Genomic DNA, 12,413 nt, shown 5'->3' on the forward strand with positions numbered 1-12,413 from the left:
TAGATATATATATATATATATATATATAATATATATATATATATATATATATATATATATATATCTATATATATATATATATACATATATATAGTAGTCTCTCTTTTTATTTACTGCTCTTTTAATCTTTTTTTTAGACTATTTTTTAAGATTGTGAATTCCTTTTAATTTTATACGATTGTTTATAATATGTCTTTGTATTTTATTCACAGACTGATGATGCACACAGATGTATGTGCGAAACGTATCATATGCAATAAACTTGGCCTTTTAAATCTCGTATCATGGACTCCTTCTGGACACTATATATATATATATATATATATATATATATATATATATATATATATATATATATATATATATACATGATTAATTATCGATAACGTCTCTGAAGTCCTGAATATAAAATTCAAAGATAGATATATGCCTTTAAATTTTATATTGAGTTCTCCGGTGTGGCTTTTTGGGTCCTCCCCACGTGTGTTCAATCTCCAAGATGCCAAATCTATAACAATAACAGAGATAAATCATTTCTGTCATTGTAGATATCAAATATAATCTTTTTCGTTACCCAGAATTCTAGGTCAATTACATAGGTTCACGATTGATAAAGTTGTTTCATGCAATAACCAAGAAACGGAATCAGATTTTCTATGAACATGGCATCTCATTTTGGTGCTTTTACCAATAATTGAAGCAGTTCCACGTGACTTTAAATCTACGGATAAGCATCTTAAAACTGCCTCTAGGAGCCACTTTCGGTGGTCACGGTATGTTTGGAGGTCAAATTTACCCTTTCTGCAAATATCTTCATTTCTTAATATCATGGGTAAAGAATAATTTGGTAAGCAAGGATATATGAAATAAAACATGACATCGATTAAGTTGGACGAGCGAGAAATAAACAATCGTATACAGACTCTCTCTCTCTCTCTCTCTTCTCTCTCTCTCGTCTCTCTCTGTTGAAAGAACAAAAACATCATATGCCACATCACCATTTTACAAAGTACTCAAGATATCTCTCATATCCTCATTAACATTGATTATCAACATTTGAAAACCTGCTTTTGCAATAATTGGGTATATAGATATTTATAACTGACAAAATAATTGATTGGAAACAATGACTGAATATTGCTTGAATACGATATGGCAACAAAGTTTTGGCCTGACCAGGCCTGACTGAGGTGTAGATTGACCTTAACACCTCACCGACGACCGACCCGACGACGTACGAGCCATTCGTGGTCATCTCACAGCCATGGACAGACATCAGCTTCACAGCCAAGAAAAGGCAATCATATACAACGTAAACAGGTATTTTCTAGATGAAAAGGCGAATGGAGGGCCTATGTTATCCTACAAAAAAGCTCTCGCTCGGACAGCTGCTGCAACGGGTTTCAGCGAGAGTACAGTGAAAAGAATCTGTAGCAAATTAAATGAAGAATGGTGGAGAGACTCTGAGCACAAACAACCTGTATTTTCGTCCCCGAAAAAAACCTAAAAAATCTCGCCCCGCAACCGTCACTGCGTTGGATGATTCGGACATACGCGTCATTAGAAGGACAGTTCTGTCCTTTTATGAAAGAAAGGAAATTCCGACTGTGGACTTGATCAAAGAGGAATTAAAAGAAAGAATATCTTTTAATGGCTGCCGTGAATCCCTTCGTAAAGTTCTCAAGAAGGCAGGATTCAGATTTAAGAGGGCCGATGGGCGCAAAGTTCTCTGGGAAAGGCGAGATGTGACTGTAGCGAGGTCAAGATTTTTGAGAGAGATGAAGAGTCTCAAGGAGTCAGGGAAGAAATTCGTGTATCTCGACGAAATCTTTTGGGTCAATCAAAATTACTCCGTTAAAGGAAGCCGTTTGATCATTCTACACGCAGGAACAGAAGATGGTTTTTGTCCACAATGCAGAACTGGTTTTTCAAACTGGGAATGATGGGGACTACCATAAAAAGATGAATGCTGAAGTTTTTGAAAAATGGTTTAGGAATCAGTTGCTACCCAACATCCCTCCCAACTGTGTAATGCGTTATGGACAATGCACCATACCGTTCCTGTGCAACAGAAAAAGTATCCAAAAAACCAAACTTATCTTGGAAGAAAGAAGACATAAAGCATTGGTTGATAGAGAATGGCGATCAGCCAAGTGATGATTTGCTGAAATTGGAGCTGTGTGAACTCGCTAAGCGACATAGTGATAACGAGGGAAAACAGTATCGGATCGACGAAATTGCAGCAGAAGCAGGGCATAAGATAGTGCGTCTACCACCGCACCATTGTCACTACAACCCTTTTGAGCTCATATGGGCTCAAGTGAAGTCTTTTGTAGCCAACAATAATACGTTCAGTGTTGCAAACCTTAAAATTTTAGCGCAAGAAGCACTGAATAGTGTCACGGCGGAAAACTGGAAGGCTGCAGTGGGGCACGTAGAGAAAATCCAAGAAGAAGATGCCCAGCAAGATGTGGCTGTAGACAAGTTGGTTGACACTTTTATCGTCAACATGCTTGATAGTTCCGAAGACGAGTTATCTGAATAAATTATAAAAAGAGAGAGAGGATTAGGCCTACAGGGGAAACCTCTCGGGAAAAAAAAAAAAAAAAAAAAAAGGGAAAAAAAAAAAAAAAAAAAAAAAAAAAAAAAAAAAAACGCGCCGTGACTTTTACCTCAGTGGTGGTGTGGAAAAAAAGTCTGAGTGAAGAAAAAGATGGCGGCACTCCTCGTTATAGATAATATATAGCCGACAAAGAACAGTGTTTTTTTTTTTTTAATTCGTAATTCGAAAAATGAATAAGAAATATATCTTTCTATTTCTATAACATTAATTACCTACTTTTGAGTATCTAATTTTGTAATAATTATAAATGTACATCTACAAGTAATAACCAAATAGTTAAGATGGAATAATTACACAACGCAATAATATAAAAAAAACTAGTAATATATTTAATTTTTCTATAACGTTAATTAACTACTATTGAGTATCTAATTTTATAATAATGGTAAATGTGCATCCATAAGTAATGATAAAATATTATTGACCAAGTAGCGATACTGACATATGTTAAGATAAAAAATACTGTAAGATTTAGAAGAGAGAGAGAAAGAGTTGTTGTTAGATTAAGGTGGCCTTGTTCCAGCACAGGATCTTAGAGAGAGCGTCAGTTCCTTATGCAAACAGCTTACCCTTGCAGTTACTGAGATGTAAATACTGTATGATGTTTCTTGTCTAGACGAAAATGTTAAATATTAGTGTTATCATTCAGGGGTTGTGGAGAAGAATTGGACTGAGGATAAATCCTTAATCAGGGCGGAAAATAGGGAGGAGATTAAAACGCCTGGAAATGAAAATTCTACGGGCTGTCTTGAGCAAGCAACCCGTGCTGGCATAAAACAGCTTAATCTTAAACAACAACAACAAACCAACCACCATAGTCTTATAATTATAGCCTCAGGTTTTGTCCCAAAGACATTCAAAGGTCTGCCACGCACGTGTTCAAGTTGTTTAGTAAAATTGGCAAGAGGGCATATCTTTCCAAGTATAATGTTTTCGAGGTTTTTTGTCATTAGCTTTTGCACTGAAGAATGTGGGGAGGTGATATACAATCCTATTTTTTCTATTTTTTACTGTGACCTGCGGGCACTTCACTTAACATCCATCCATACACAGCGATGTGACATTGCCACTTAAAAAAAAGGCCAAATCTACCGAATTGTAACCTTTTTTCTTTTTAAGTGAATGATACAGTGCTAACCGTCTCCGAGTCTCAACCTTTCGCAGCCAGACTATAGGTGGAATTCTTGATAGTGGCGATTACCTGTGGTCCACCTCCAAGAAATTTCCTGTCTGGCCATCTTCAGTAGCTTAATTTCAGCAGGCAACTTCACTTTAACAATTTGTTCCCCTTGTCTCGTGATCCAGGTATCGGTGTCATTTATTCTTTCCTAGAAAGAAATCTTTCTCTCCATTTTAAAGTAAAATGTAAACGTGGGACTCCCTCTCGCCACGGTATGACTCACGATGAGCGGAAATGCACGCGATTTTTGTTATGGGTGTTTATGTATCTGAAGTTATGCGATTTTTTTCTTTATTTTCTCAACCCCGCCCCCCCCCCCCCCCCCTATCGGTTTCATTTCGGTCATCAGGGAAAGTCTTTCCTTTTTCTTCTGACCAGTCATAAAATGCAGAGGGAAGAAATGGTCTGATATGAAGATAAAAGGCCCATAGCGTTGCAACCATATATTTCGAGCACTTCCTTCTGTGCTCCTGATCACTGGTAAAGTATGGACACAAGATGCCTTTTCAAAACATGTAGATGTGGCAGTAAGTCTATATATTTATGTGAAGGTGAAGGTTGGCTGTTAGGCCCCGTCTGATCCACGCGGATTTACATCCAAATCCCTGTTTCGATCAGGCGTCACAAACTTGGAGATCACGAGGGGATTTAGGGATGTTGTTAGACTATGCCCTACTCGTGTGTGCACGGACTCGAATCCAGGTAATAACGTCACAGGGAAAAACGTCAGAATTAGGGGAAAATGTCACAATTTCCGCTAAGAAAAAAGTCACATTAATTTTTCCTAGATTTGACCCCAAGGGTACTTTTAACCCGGCATGTATCCACCTTCGCGGCGTTTCAAGGCCGTTGGGAGTTACCTTAAAAATATAAACAAAAGACTGTAAATTAATCGTAACTTTTTTTTTTCCAAGCAGCAATTGTGACGTATTTCCTGTGAAATTATTATCGGCCACCACGGAACTCTTGCTGCTTGAGTAATGTTACAAAATAAAGAGATAAAATACCACCGTTCTAAGAGATGAGATATTAAGAAGACGATAAGGAGTACTACTGAGTTTATTGCGGACATCGTAAGCAAAACAGACTGCCAATCATCTACAAGTGGGCCAGAACTTAAAATACCTTTCCGACAGAGGGCATTTTATATTGACCAGATGTAGTCGCATCTTGGTCCTGTTTTTACCATTTTTTATTGTTGTTGTTGTTGTTGGAATAACCCGTACGGCAGAATACCCACTTGTAAAAAGAAGAAGAAGAAGAAGAAGAGAGAGAGAGAGGTAGTAGAACAACAAGGTCACTTTTTTTATGTTTGTCTCCTTAGGAATGCTCGTTAATACTACACTATTCAAGTCAAGAAACTGAATATTAACCAAGTCCTCTTTTGATACTGATTAAGGAGACAGTTTAATTTCGACAGACAATCGGCGTTTTACGTTCGACGAGTTAATAGTGACTTGAAACGCAGCAGAATCAACGCAGGTGTACCTGGCACGCTTTGTTACGGTATGTGGAGTTCAGCCATAGAGTTTTTTTTTCTTTTTTTCTTATTCCTTTGTCCTAACACGGGGTTCAATAGAGAGAGAGAGAGAGAGAGAGAGAGAGAGAGAGAGAGAGAGAGAGAGAGAGAGAGAGAATGACGTTGTATCATTCTAACGCATAGTTTAAAATAATTAAAACTATTCTATCAAGAATTCAGATTTACAACTCCATGATATTCGTCCGCTGATACTAAGTTATATATAGCACCGCGAATAATACGATTGTATTCTCTAATCGTGTTCTTTGTAAAAAGAAAGATAAGATATTATCAATGTTAAGAAAAAATATTCATGTTGCTCCTTTTTTCTTCTTTTCATTTGTCTCGGCCAAAGATCGGAAGTCAGATACTTAACGCGTCTGATTGTTTTCCTGTCCCTCCACAACCACCTCTCTATCCACAGCATCTCTCAAAAGTCAAAAGCTTATGGGGGATTTTTTCAGCGAAGGTTATGAGGAGCGGCTATGGGCCGAGAAGGAGTGATGGGTGGCGTCGTTGCGGATCTTGGGTTGTTTTGGTGGGGACGGAGGAGGTTTGGGGAATTTGGTGAGGTATAGTACGTTCTCCGAATGTTTCTTTGTTATAAATACGTTTCTTGTATTATTCATACAGTCATTATTTCCCTACGAACATTACTAGCAATATTGAGAAAAAATACGCGTATTTAACTCGGCCCGCGTATTTGTTCGCAAGAGATCTCAAGGACGGACAACGCTAGGTCTAGACCTTGGAACAACGGATGATGATCAAAAACCACGGTCTATAGGACTATGATAAGTATAACCTAGTAGAACCGTGGATGAAACAAAACAACAAACAAGCCTGATTAATTCGTCAGACGCCTCGCTTGTAGTATTGGGTCGAAATCGAATTTAGCTGCTTAAATGCTTCACAGTCAGGGACATTTTTATGAAATTTTATCACATTCATTTCTACTGTATACTCCACTGTCTCTTTTAAGCTTCCCTTTTTACATTATTCGAACTTGTTTCCGTCATTTGTCTGGCTCTTCGACATTCATCCCACCAGAGCTGCAGCTAATTGGAAGCTGAAAACAAGAGAGCATCTGTGACATATGATTCATAGGTTTGTTTGTGAGCACCTTCCCCTTCCATCTGCTCCGCGCCCATCACAAAGGTCACTCATAATGGAGATATTCCAGTAGATAACCGATATAGCCCCTCACACTCCCTACGCCTGGCTTGCACCAAAGAGAGAAAATTTTATTAATGGCTTTGTTTTTTTTTTTTTTTTTTAGATATGAAACAGGGAATACGTGTGATAAAATTTAGAGACATCTAATTTTTCTTGCCAAATACTCATGACTGATTGCAAATGTAACAAAATGTAAACAGATTCGTTCTTTACTGAAACAATTGCGTCTGTTTGTAATGAACTATTCTATGTTGCCTTCCGAATGTATTCATTAAGCATTATGTTTTATGATTAATAGAAGCTGTTCAGATTTTTTATCTGTTTGCTGCTTCAGCATTATACGTTTTTATTATTATTCGGTAGAACTGACACATATATGAAAATACGATGCATTACTAAAACCCTCTAATATGAAAAGACTCAGCTGAACATTTGGGGTCACCTCCCTGAAGGACCACCAGCCTTATTTGATTTCGTTTGGTTAAAACACACACACCACACACACACACAATTATCTCAAATGCGAACTAGAAAGAAAAATTTGAATAAAAAAAGCTCTTTTTTTTGAAATACAGTCACCTCCTCCCCCGATCAAAACCAGGGAAACAAATGAGGATAATAGCAGGAATTAACTGATTATTGAAATGTAGGTTGTTAAGCAAGGCACCGGGACATTTCGGCCAATCAGCTCTCAAGACAGTGAAAGAGAGAGAGGTGGAGCGGTTGGACAGCAAGATAAAGAGATCCATATTATATTTGAGATGAAGTTCAGAAATTTGAAGGTATAACTGGGAAAAGCATACCAACCAGTTGCACTATTAAGTGATAGTAGTTTGAACAGCAAGGTGGAAGGCAGAAGGCGAGAATGGAGTTTATAGTAAAAAAATAAAAAGTTGGTGCAACTTTAATAATGGCTACATTGCACTTCAGGAGGTGCACTAACGGCACTAACGGCATTACATATCTCTAGGAACTGTAGTACACGTAGCTACCATAAAATTTCACACTGAAATCTAAACAAATGAATGTGTTCTTGGAGTATACTATTGAGTACTTTCTAGAAAGAAAAGAAAAAAATTACTTACCTCCAATTCCTCGACTGCATGACATCGATCGGTATTTTTGGTGAGGCCGACTTGACCCATGGGATTCTGATCAGCACGGCAGGTTTCCTCAGGAGTGAAAACAGATGTGTCTTCCATGGCTGAGACTAATGTTTGAGCTCAATCTTCTTCGTCTCTCCCACAGTTATCCTTACATTAAAGGGTCGGTCCGCCTGCTCAGCCTTATTCCTTACAACGTCAGGTAATGGTTTATAGTTTGGCCAAAAGGGGTTTTTACGCCTGCATGTCCATGCTGTCATCAACCACATTTATTGGCGGTGGGCCTAGCCTTTTACTCAAAAGTAAGACTGAAAGGCAACAGTTTCCACAGTTATTGGCGGTGGGCCTAGCCTTTTACTAAAAAGTAAGACTGCAAGGCAGCAGTTTCCACAGTTATTGGCGGAGGGCCTAGCCTTTTACTAAAAAGTAAGACTGCAAGGCAGCAGTTTCCACAGTTATTGGCGGTGGCCTAGCCTTTTACTCAAAAGTAAGACTGCAAGGCAGCAGCTGTCGTTTTAGTCGCCTTTTACGACACACAGGACCTACGGTAGTAGTATTCTTACACCCCTACTACAGGGATATAATGTTTGAGCTTATGATATATAAAAAAATGAGAGAGAAAAAAATAGCGGAATTCGCGTGCCAGCAGAAATATAAATGAACGTGGCTGTACTGTTATGATTTTTGAAATTAGTATAGACCCATAACCTATTGAGACATTGAATGAGACTTTATTTAAAGTAAACATGTGAACAACCTTGATTTGATACTTCAAACAAAAAAGCATACTATGTTAAACAGACCAAGTTGAAAATGAGGTGTCATGATGGCCTAATTTTAACAACAAGAACGAAGTTGGAAGTCACTGTGAAGCATATAGAAGTGGCCTTAACTTAGACCATATCAGTTAGTAATGTTGTCTGGGGTGATAAGGATGAACTCCATCAAACAAAATCCTTACTGGTTCATAGGACGTAGGTAACTCTGTACATGAAGATTCTGAATTTTTCTTTATATAAGTTGGTGTTGCCGATCTTCTTCTTAACAGTACCCAGAACATGACGATGCTGCAGTGGTAAAGCAGTCGGGCTTCTTCGAAGCCTGGTAGGTATCCATTAACTTTTCTCCATTAACATCATTCTCAGTTATTTTAACTGAGTCTAAAGGGTCACACCAGGCCCACCTCTTATTTCCCTTAGTTTTGCCAGAAAACTTGGTATACTCTTTAATGCTTCCCCTGTCTTCTTAGATGACGGCATTGGTGCCACGTGGTTCGAAACTTTTTTTGCCACCCTGTAGGGATTATTTGCCTGCAGCCTCCAGGTATCTTTGTATACCGCCTTCAAAGTACCAGTTCACTCTCTCCTATCAAATATGATCCGGAGAATTTCAGTCTCGGTGGGTGCGGTGGGGTGGGAATTGTGACTAAGGATTTTTGAGGCAGACATTTTTGGAAAAGGGGGTTGGACTGAGAATGACATTCTGACATATGGTGAAGGGGTGCAATGGGCAAAAAAAAAAAAAAAAAAAAAAAAAAAAAAAAAAAAGTTGAGAACATCCAGTACCACCTTTAGTGACAGCAGCCTCTCTGGCACCAGCTTTTCCCTCAGCAGTACATCATCATCATCCGTGTTCTGATGGAGTGCCTAATGACGCATTGCCCAAATATCAAAGGGAACAGCCTTCCTGACGGCGATACGGACTTTGACACTGAAATTTAATAAAGAGAGTATGGGTAACTGAAAGGGGAGCGTTTGATCCCACGAAAGTGATGTATTTACTGCATGGTTACTTGAAAGTAATGTGCAGTATTGTCTTTGCACTTTTCAACTTCCTGAAACAATTACTTTATTCATTAATTTTGTTTCGCGTCAGCGTAGTTTATTTTTATGTATGTGCCGCTCAAAATTCTGTTTAGCACTTGAATTGGACTAATCCCAAATTGAAAGTGTGTTCATGGATTAAGTAATCGGAATGATTAGAATTGACCAACGGTAATTGAAGCCACACTTACGCCAATGATATAAAGTCTACTTTTATTGGTGTTAAGCAGTGACGACTTGTGTCGTTCACAAAAACCATTAATAACCATATAATTATTTTGCATCCATCTAATTACTTTGCATGATATAATTGGTATGGGTGATTGTAAATTTAGCCTCTTTAAATTTCTATCTAGCAGATGCTCGGTATCTCTTGCATTTGGTAGTTTCCATACCCATACTGTATCATACCCGTACCCATAATCGAACCACACCCATACCCATGCCCATATCCGTACCATACCCATATTTTCTATATCCGTATCATACCTATAGCTATATCATACCCATACCTATACCATACCCATATCCGTACCATATCTATACCCATACTGATACCGATACCCATACCTATACCATACCATTCTTGTTTTTTTACAATTTTTCAGTGTCCCTTCCAATGTGGTCTTAATCGGTGGCGGCTCGTCAGGGCACTGTGGAACTGCAGCACCCCGTATAGATTTCATATGTGCAAACACAAAATTATGAATACTTACATGAATATGAGAATTAAGTATAGAATATCAGTAACCCTTAAATATTATTACCAATCTCTTGTTTTTGTAAATTAAAAAAGCCAAATGAATTGAAATAATATGTGGAACTGCCGGTGCTCGCAGTTCTAATTTTGCTAGCAGGGGTGACTATGTGGTAGCCAGCCCGCGCGTAAAGGTTGTGGGGGCAGAGCACTGCCCTTTCGAGCATTGTTAGTCTAACTGTTGGAGAGGGAAGGTGTGTTTTTGATATTCGCCAAAGTTTAATCAATTTGTAGTAATAGTGATAGTGATCATTAGTGACGATACTGATGATATGTAAGGTAATGCAGAATAATCAACTGCAGTGGCGAGTTGCATAAATGGAAAAAAAAAAAAATTAAAAAAATAACCACATTAATGTCAGAGTAAAAATTCAAAATAGTAGGTTTCGGCAGCGGTTTTGCTGTCTACCTCAGCGAGAGAGAGAGAGAGAGAGAGTGTGTGCGTGCGTCTGTGTTTTAGCTGTGTGTTTCTTTAGTCCTTATGTTTTATATAGGCCTATATTATTTTATTTTACTGTCATATTCAGTTTGTGTCTTAATATTTTTGTTTCCGAGTTTTATTCCTTATAATGGTTTAATGATTTTTTATTATGCTACGCTTAGTTTACATAACTTAATATTTTATATAACCTCAAATTCTCATAATTTTCTCAGTCCGTCCGTCAGTCTCTCCGCTATTGAAAGCTACTGTTTTGAGTTTTAGTATTTTGATATATTTGATAATTTTCAGTTTTGATAAAAAGTTTCAAATTTGATTAGGGCAAATCTTTCCATTAGTAGTCCAAAAGCATGGCCCGAGAAAAGCAGACAATTAAACTTAATTAAAGAATTGACGTTTTCGGCATTGTCTCTTCACGAAAAAGTTACATATGTACATATACTGTGTGTGTTTGTGTTATGCAGTTAATATTAAGGATTATATATATATATATATATATATATATATATATATATATATATGTAATAGCACCCCTATGAATGATAGCCTCGCGCCGCCATTGGGTCTTATTAAAAAAATTGTCTCGTCTGGAGACGCTCCACCGTTCTTCATATTTGCACTGGCTATCAAAACACACATACACACGCACACAACACACACGCATATACATATATTGTCGTAGAGCTGCTGGAAGGAATGAAATGAGTCGATCAAGCGCTTTTGTGTATTTTTCACACCTCCTCAGGGTCAAGTGATAAAAAAAAAATCATTATTTGTTACAAAGACACCTCTGTGGTATCAGTAGTGGCATAAACCATCAAAAACTAGTGTACTACTATTTAAAACTAATTGTCTATATATATATATATATATATATATATATAATATATATATATATATGTGTGTGTGTGGTGTGTGTGGGTGTGTTATATGCTTCTTTTTCGATTGCTCATGTACGGGTATTTATTTTCACCAAGATTGAATTATAACTAGGAGTCGTAAACACAACTTATGTTGTTGCCTGTACATTATTATATTGCCTCATATTCCTACCCATAGTCCTGGTCTTGACACAAAGCAACGTGATTTTGGTCATCAAACGATATCATTACGTATCTGATCTTTTGAGATGAGGTTATTTTTCTGATGCCCTTTTCCAATTTGCTACTCAGTTCGTTTCAAAGATATTTCATTATTACAAAATGCGGAGGGATCCAATTAATGCTCGTTTCCCTCCCTAGCCCAACACACTATGAACCCACATCCCTAGAACTTCGTTCTGAGAAGAAAGGAGAGAGAAAGAGAGAAATGAAAGGTTACTTTATGGATATTTTTAAATGTAAAACAATTTAATAAATTGAAGATAACGATGCCATCATCTTTGAAAGTGCATAGTCATAAGACAGAATATTAGTAAAAAAAAATAACAAAAAACTAAGAAAACTTTCTGCACGAGAAAATTAGTTGGTAAATTAGCTGCATTATTACCTCTTACAAAATATCGTTTTGTAGCGTAATCTACTCAACGCATTTAACTGAAATCTTTTTAACATCTGCACTACGCCGCTGCATATCTAAAATGTCACATAAATCAATTTTTTTTCTGTGATTAAATTATGAATTTTTCTTTGCCTGGGTTAAACTGGAGGCCAGGGAAGTCTGAAATATGCGCAGAAGTATCTGCCCTTAAAAAAAACGTTGTTCAATAGGAATTCAGACCAGCGATGTGAGTTCTATTAAAGTTCCTGTTCACATAGAAAAAAAACGGTGACATTTCGACTCAATTTTGGCGC

At 37.4% G+C, this 12,413-nt stretch overlaps 1 protein-coding gene across 1 annotated transcript; it reads left to right on the forward strand.

Annotated features, from left to right (window-relative positions):
- Positions 1–2,038: 2,038 nt before the first annotated feature.
- LOC135201903 (uncharacterized) lies at positions 2,039–2,545 on the forward strand. The gene has a single exon (XM_064231199.1). The coding sequence runs from the start codon at positions 2,039–2,041 to the stop codon at positions 2,543–2,545; it is 507 nt and encodes a 168-aa protein (XP_064087269.1).
- Positions 2,546–12,413: the final 9,868 nt, after the last annotated feature.

Source organism: Macrobrachium nipponense, chromosome 28 (assembly GCF_015104395.2).
Source record: "Macrobrachium nipponense isolate FS-2020 chromosome 28, ASM1510439v2, whole genome shotgun sequence".
Taxonomy (NCBI): Eukaryota; Metazoa; Arthropoda; class Malacostraca; order Decapoda; family Palaemonidae; genus Macrobrachium; species Macrobrachium nipponense.

Coding starts and splice junctions, on each gene's coding strand:
- LOC135201903 (XM_064231199.1), top strand. CDS start 2,039: ATGGACAATGCACCATACCGTTCCTGTGCAACAGAAAAAGTATCCAAA.